We start from the raw sequence: 8620 nt of genomic DNA, 5'->3' as shown, positions 1-8620 counted from the left end.
AGGATTTTAGGGTAAGAGTAGCCTCCAAGGTTTGACATCACACATTGCTCTCATACTGCCAAGGAAATTGTAACCATTATCATTCACACACATAAAGTAACTTCCATACATCAGAGTATGTAAAAAACAAATCAGAGTACAAAAAAACTATGAAAATGACCGTCCTCACCCTCCTGGCCATCCACACGCTGCTGTTCTCAATCTTACTGTAAACACTTGTAATGTTGTAAAATTTCTACTTTTCTAATGATATAATCTGGGTTTGATTTTTTTCAGAGATATTGTTAGAGTAAAGTATATGAATATATTGACCAAACAGTACACACAAGACCAGTACTGCATATTGATGAAAATATTTATTTCTCTCCACATTTGTAAAAGCATTCGATTCATTCATGCATTTTCAAATTTTTTTTGTTTTTTTTATATCTGCTGAGGTTGGGCTGAATTCTCTGTCCAGCCTCTCTCAATGTCAACCCATGGGTCCTCAGTAGAATCGCATCTGATAAATTTGGTACCCGTCTTCTTTGGCCACATCCTACTCCCGGTCTACCTCTTCCTACCTCTCTCTACCCCTTCCCCTCTCTTCCCCTCTCTACCCCCTTCCCCTTTCTACCCCTCTCTACCCCCTTCCCACCCCTCTCTTCCACTCTTTTCCCCTCTCTTCCCCTCTCTACCCCCTTCCCATTTCTACCCCTCTCTACCCCCTTCCCACCCCTCTCTTCCCCTCTTTTCCCCTCTCTTCCCCTCTCTACCCCCTTCCCCTTTCTACCCCTCTCTACCCCCTTCCCACCCCTCTCTTCCCCTCTTTTCCCCTCTCTTCCCCTCTCTACCCCCTTCCCCTTTCTACCCCTCTCTACCCCCTTCCCACCCCTCTCTTCCACTCTTTTCCCCTCTCTTCCCCTCTCTACCCCCTTCCCATTTCTACCCCTCTCTACCCCCTTCCCATTTCTACCCCTCTCTACCCCCTTCCCCTTTCTACCCCTCTCTACCCCCTTCCCACCCCTCTCTTCCCCTCTTTTCCCCTCTCTTCCCCTCTCTACCCCTCTCATCCCCCCTTCCCCTCTCTTCCCCTCTCTACCCCTCTTCCTCCACGGGCTCCCCTTCTCATCATCACTCTTCCTCTTCCTCGAGCAGGCAGTTGCCCTTGTTCATTTACTTGGCCAGGTGCCTCCATGTTCAGAAATTGTACTGGTTCTGCATGGTCAAGCTCTTTACATATATGTTTGGCAGCATTCACAGTCATGGACAGCACCTGTAAACATACTGTTTGATTGGTCATCTGAGATGTGTGAAAGTCCTCCTTCATTAGTCAAGTTCTAGTTTCACCTGACTGTCAATTGCTGTAAGAAATGTATCAAATGTTCCAAGGGATTCATATATGGTATTCATGGTATTATGTTTTTGACTAATTTTGACAATTGAACAGACTGTTGTGCATGTGATGACTTATACAATGAAATGATGCTGATACGTTTTGGAGCGAACGACCATTAGACTGAGAATCTAACAATCAGTTTAGTTCAACAAGATCTATTCACTTGGAAACTGTGCTAAATCTAGGCTAACTGTACTTAATCATTTGCAAAGATGTACTGAGACATTGAGACGTGTACTTCGACATTTGCAATTTGATGAAATGAATGAGAAATGCTATTCTGTTGTGAACAATTGCCAAGTGGTTTGGAGATTTGTCCATGTTGTTTTGAGAATGTAATTTCTGTTTCAAGAAATGAGCCAAACCAATGGAGAAAAACTGTAACTGAATCATCAAAGGTCAGCAGCAAGACATTGGTCAATAAAGGTAGATTAAATATATACAAATATTTGTTTCATTTAACATTTCATTATTGGTTTGCATAGTACTCTGATTTTGCATTTGACAAATTTTATTCATTTTGAGGAGTACTGAATCTTTATTGTGCAAGTGAGATGAATAAATGCTCACATTTAGTCTAGAACTACACAAGCTAACACAACGCCTCTGCACTTACTCCCGATTTTTCTCCACATGGGGACAGGGGAGCTGTCAGTTAAATAAATGTGAAAAAGTAACTCAGATATTTTGTCGTAAATTTGAAAAGCAATGCGTTACTTTACTAGTTACTTGAAAAAGTAATCTGATTACTTAACTCAAGTTACTTGTAATGCGTTACCCCCAATACTGCAATGAGCCTTGGCCGGCCATGACCCTGTCGCCGGTTCTCCACTGTTTCTTCCTTCGAGCACTTTTGATAGACACTGTCCACTGCAGACCGGGAACACCCCACAAGAGCTGCAGTTTTGTCTAGCCATCTCAATTTGGCCCTTGTGAAACTCGCTCAAACCCTTACGCTTGCCCATTTTTCCTGCTTCTTACACATCAACTTTGAGGAAAAAATGTTCACTTGCTGCCTAATATATCCCACCCACTAACAGGAGATGAATAACAGGAGTGTTATTCATAATGTTCACCCTAGTGTCCAATCTAATGACCTCATGGGACATTACCTACTGTGGGATGCTAAAAGATGCTAGTCAGACCACACAGCTGGGTAAACACACACACACACACACACACACAGCGCCTCATTTGCTCAACTCAGCCAAAGCAATCACCCCGAGGCACTCATCCTTCACTCCAGAAATACTGTGGACACTTATTTTTATCATGCTTTATTTATTTATTTATTTATGCTTTATTGCATTGTCAAATAAATCCAGTGACTTTATCATATTGCGTCCACTCTCTACCTCAACACATCTCTCATTTCCACAGCTCAGATCAGAGAGCTTGCGCTGGCACGGCACAACACTGCCACTTAAAGGAAGTATTCAGCACGGCAGTCTGTGATTGGTCAATACTTGAAAGTCCTTCAAACAAACTTGTGTTTGTCTGGTTGGATTCATAAATTGCATATAAATATCCGGCTGATTTTCAAGCTGCTTAACGTAAACATACTTGAGATGAAGAGGGTATTCTTTATCAGATTGTGTGCATGTAATATTTATCATCTTTCAGGGTCTCGCAGCATGACCATTGATCTGTTAATTAGCACCCGGATGTGAAGGCCTTCTCATTGACAGTTTGTGTTTGGTAATGAGAATACCTGCGGGACATCGAAATCAATGGACGTCACAAGTGATCAATGCCAAGCAGCTGTTTAAAGGCATCCTCTGGAAGAGAACGCATACGTCCGTATTTCTACTGGAAGACAAATCCAAAGCATTTAGGTATGATTTTCTTGGTTTATATTAAAGGTCATGATTAATTACACACTCCAGTGAGTCACAGTTCATCTTCGCAAATGCATTTAAATTCAATTTGAAATAATTAGTAGCATTATTCATTCTGTTTTGAGCTATACAAAGACATTGGAGAAAATTTACCGTGAAGTATATTCATGCTATAACTAACACCATAAGATTTATGGATAAAGAAAACTGATGTTGCATTAATGTGGGCTCTAAGGGGCCTGCCGGAGAGCTGGGTAATTTGTAAAAAATTCTTTAAACCAATCAGCATCCTACAGTAAAATAAGCACACATTTCTATCCCGTTTGAACTCTTCAGATGTTTTCCAGGACATACCCATGTTCTCCAAAACACACATAATATATGATAAGGTTAAAGGCCCAATGAATCACTGGCCCGTAAGTAATACTCCAATTAAAATGAATTCCTAATGATAGTAGATTGATAGACAGACAGACATACAGAGGGATGACAGACAACAGATAGATAGATAGATAGATAGATAGATAGATAGATAGATAGATAGATAGATAGATAGATAGATAGATAGATAGATAGATAGATAGATAGATAGATAGATAGATAGATAGATAGATAGATAGATAGATAGATAGATAGATAGATAGATAGATAGATAGATAGATAGATAGATGACAGACAACAGACAGACAGATGACAGAGAGACAGATAGACAGATAGACAGATAGATAGATAGATAGATAGATAGATAGATAGATAGATAGATAGATAGATAGATAGATAGATAGATAGATAGATAGATAGATAGATAGATAGATAGATTGACAGACAGATGACAGACAACAGACAGACAGATGACAGACAGACAGACAGATGACAGACAGATAGACAGACAGACAGACTTACAGATATACATACAGACAAACAGACAGATGACAGACATACACACGACAGACAACAGACAGATGACAGACATACAGAAAGACAGATAACAGACAGACAGACAGCAGACATACATACATACAAACAGACAGATGACAGACATACATACAGACAGACAACAGACATACAGACAGACAAAAGACAGACATACATACATACATACATACATACAGACAGATAACCAACAGACAGACAGACAACATACAGACAACATACATACATACATACATACATACATATATACATACATACATACATACATACATACATACATACATACATACATACATACAGATGACATACAGACAGACAACATACAGATGACAGACAGACAGACAGACAGACAACAGACATACAGACAGATGACAGACATACATACAGACAGACAGACAGACAGACATATAGACAGATGACAGACATACATACAGACAGACAACAGACAGACAGACAAACAGACAGATGAGACATATAGATAGATAGATAGATAGATAGATAGATAGATAGATAGATAGATAGATAGATAGATAGATAGATAGATAGATAGATAGATAGATAGATAGATAGATAGATAGATAGATAGATAGATAGATAGATAGATAGATAGATAGATAGATAGACATACATAATTTATTTAATATTTGATGAATGCAATTAATGTTTCATAAAATTGCTCACACATTACTTTAATTTCATCAGTTCACAATTTTATTGAGCTAGTTTTCATTCCATGAATAAACTTATTTACCTTCTATTGATAAAGAAAGCCATTCCTTTTGACTTTGTAAAGAAACGTTCGTTCATTCATTAAGCAAAATCAAAACAAATAAAAGTAAATTATTCTTAAGTAAACTGATGCATTCAGTTCAACATAATCATTTGCATACAAATATATTTTTCTATGATTTGCACATAAAATCGCTTATGTTTCATGAATGTGGCTTGATGTTTTGACATTGTTTGACATTAACTTTTAGCTTAGGTTACAATTGGAAAACACAATTCATGTACTATAACAAAAAAACAAACACATCTGATGGTAAAGTTTCGGGCGATTAAGACATGAAAAACACTAGCTTTGATGCCTCTAACATCATACCATATGCTCGATAGATTTTTTCAAAAGGATAGATTTGCTTTCGTGGGTCTTTTTTAAGCACAGTGTGATTTGTCGAAGGCCCCGGAACAATCCGATTCAAGTCAATAGCAGCCTAATAGTCTGAAGCTAATCAGAAAGAAAAAAAAAAACATTTTACAATCAGCCTGGAATTGAAATGACAAGAGCGCAACACCTGGTCCGCATTTCACTCGATGAGATTTATGATGGGCATGTCTTGGAAAGAAAATGTCTAGGCAAAATAATAGAAACATGCTTTGTAATAAATTATAAACTGGTTTTGAGTCTAGCAAAATAAGCCAAGCACATTGTCATACAAGCAGCACGAACATTCTGTCCAAACAAAACAACAATCCTAATATCCTACAATTTAAGAGAAGGAATGTATTGTGACTCATTAAACTACGGACAATTGATCTTGTTTTCAGACTCATTCGTCTTCGTGGTGTTCGAAAAACTCATGGCAACAAATGGTAACCATGGTGATGAAGGTCATGAACTCCTGAAAATCGCACTCGGAGTCGCCGTCGGTGTCCAGGCTTTCCATCAAACTGTCCATTGTTGCTTGATCTTTCACTTGCTGAGGGAGATAAAAACTTCCTCTTAAGAAATACAAAAATAACTAATTTGCTCAGCATTAAAATATTTAATCTAATGCTGTCAAATCGATTAATCGCAATCTAACACAAGTTTTTATATATATATATATATATATATATATATATATATATATATATATATATATATATATATATATATATATATATATATATATACACAGACATACATACACATACATACACACACATACGAAAATAGAATTTTTAATCAAGTGCTGTCCAATTGATTAATCGCATTTAGCATAAAAGTTTGTACACACACACACACACATACAAAAATAGCTAATTTGCTGAGCATTTGAATATTTAATCTAGTGCTGTCAAAATGATTAATCACGATTAATCGCATCTGACGTAAAAGTATATATAATTTTTTTAAATATATACATACGTTTGTATTTATTTTTATATATATATATATATATATATATATATATATATATATATATATATATATATATATATATATATATATATATATATATATATATAAGTTACAAACTTGTATGTTGAATGTGATTAATCGCAATTAATCGATTTGACAGCACTACATTAAATATTCTAATGCTAAACAAATTAGCTATTTTTACACACACACACACACACACACACACACACACACACACACACACACACACACACACACACACACACACACACACACACACACACACACACACACACACACAACACATGAAAATAGCTCAGCATTAATATATTTATTCTGATGCAGTCAATCAAATATATATACAAACTTTTGTTAAATGCGATTAATCGCAATTAATCAATTTGACAGCACAACAATAAATATTATAATGCTAAGCAAATTAGCTATTTGTGTGTGTATACACACACACACACACACACACACACACACACACACACATGAAAATAGCTCAGCATTAATATATTTATTCTAATGCTGTCAAATCAAATATATATACAAACTTTTGTTAATGCGATTAATCGCGATTAATTTATTTGACAGCACTACATTCAATATTCTAATGCTAAGCAAATGAACTATTTGTGTGTGTATACACACACACACACACACACACACACACACACATGAAAATAGCTCAGCATTAATATATTTATTCTAATGCTGTCAAATCAAATATATATACAAACTTTTGTTAATGCGATTAATCGCGATTAATTTATTTGACAGCACTACATTCAATATTCTAATGCTAATAAGCAAATTAACTATTTGTGTGTGTATACACACACACACACACACACACACACACATGAAAATAGCTCAGCATTAATATATTTATTCTAATGCTGTCAAATCAAATATATATACAAACTTTTATGTTAGATGCGATTAATCACGATTGATCAATTTGACAGCACTATTTTAATCGTACATTTCTGACACAAAACTCAATTCTGACATAAAGCCTTGATTGTCAATCAAATATTCTTAAAATTTCAAGACAAAGTATAGTGTAAAAAAAGCGTTTTAAATACCTCAGTAAGAGTCGGGAATTCATGCGTGAGCAGATCCTTGAGTTCGCTCTTTTTTAATTTGTACTTGTCGCCTTCTTTCGACGAGTATTTGTGGAAGACGTCAATGATGGTTCCCAGGCAGGTCTCTAAGTCTGACATCTTAATGTACTGTAGTGTTTGACGTTTTCTGGAATAATTACAATAAGCACTAAAATGTGAAAATGTTTGAAAACCAATTTCAAGCTGTTTAACTTTTCCCTTCAAATGACTGTAAATGTTTAAGTGTTGGAGCAATTTTATGGACCATTAACTTTCTTTCTGTCTTTCACTTTCGCAAACACATTTCCAGTCATTATGTAGTTCGTTTTGCAGTTCGGAACGCTTGCAGCAAAATAAACTGTAGAACACTGTAATGATAAAAAAAAAAAAAAAAAAAAAACTTACTAGACTTACCAGCAGAGAGTTTGTCAGAATGAGGCGATTCGGAGCAGAGTGAGATGGGAGTCTATTTATAGGGCTGTAACAGAGGGGTTTGTAGCTCAGAGATTCTGACCTGTCAATCACCAGAACTGACCAATGAGCTTCTGACCTTGTTTTCACTCCACTACACACATATTCAGAGTGAGATACAAAGAGATGGAGATCAACACACACACAAATTTGTAGTAAATAAGTGAGTTGTTACATAAAATAGTTCCTTTGCTAACATGCAGCACTTTCTTTACATGAAAAATGAATAGGCTTTTGCAAGCTTGATATTAAGATCTTGATATTGTCTGCATGTTTTTGATGTTTCTTTGGAAACATGCAGCTTTTGTCCTGTCAGTGTTTACCAAAAGAAATCAAACACAGTCTCCTTTACTATACATCGGTTGTCTCGTCATCCTTTCGCTCTAGGCCATGAGGATATATGTTCACCCCTTTTCCCCCCTTTTTGCTCTCCTTTTGATCTTTCCGGGAAGTTCTGTTGCCCATAAGCGCACACAAGTGTTTTGTTGTCAGGCATCTCGGTGGACGACAATAGTGTGTTTGAGAGGAAGTGAGTGGTGTGGCATGTTAATCAGCCGATCCTTTTCTGTTATAGAATTGGCCAGACGTGTGTCCTAAACACCAGTGGACTATTAAACAGCTTTGACACTGAGACAAACACACATACACACACAATCAATCAATGCATCAATTTTTTTTTCATAGAATACTTTTATGTTTGTTACTGTAGGCAGGATATTGACTGTTCGAATAATAATAATAATAACAGTTTTTTATTTAT

General features: G+C 36.3%; 1 protein-coding gene across 1 annotated transcript; it reads right to left on the bottom strand.

Annotated features, from left to right (window-relative positions):
* Positions 1–4840: 4840 nt before the first annotated feature.
* Positions 4841–7531, bottom strand: s100b (S100 calcium binding protein, beta (neural)). The gene is made up of 2 exons (XM_079807666.1): positions 7372–7531; positions 4841–5849 (listed from the first exon to the last, which is right to left on the bottom strand). The coding sequence occupies exons 1-2, from the start codon at positions 7507–7509 to the stop codon at positions 5700–5702; spliced, it is 288 nt and encodes a 95-aa protein (XP_079663792.1). The 5' UTR covers positions 7510–7531; the 3' UTR covers positions 4841–5699.
* Positions 7532–8620: the final 1089 nt, after the last annotated feature.

Source organism: Gobio gobio (genome assembly GCF_949357685.1).
Source record: "Gobio gobio genome assembly, chromosome: 24".
Classification (NCBI taxonomy): domain Eukaryota; kingdom Metazoa; phylum Chordata; class Actinopteri; order Cypriniformes; family Gobionidae; genus Gobio; species Gobio gobio.
This window is presented reverse-complemented; position numbering and strand designations above follow the sequence as displayed.

What these genes read in the sequence shown, in the direction of transcription:
- s100b (XM_079807666.1), bottom strand. Translation starts at nt 7,509, where the DNA reads ATGTCAGACTTAGAGACCTGCCTGGGAACCATCATTGACGTCTTCCAC. An exon ending in AATTCCCGACTCTTACTGAG is followed by an intron (nt 5,850 to 7,371) that starts GTATTTAAAACG and finishes TATCTCCCTCAG; the next exon opens with CAAGTGAAAGATCAAGCAAC.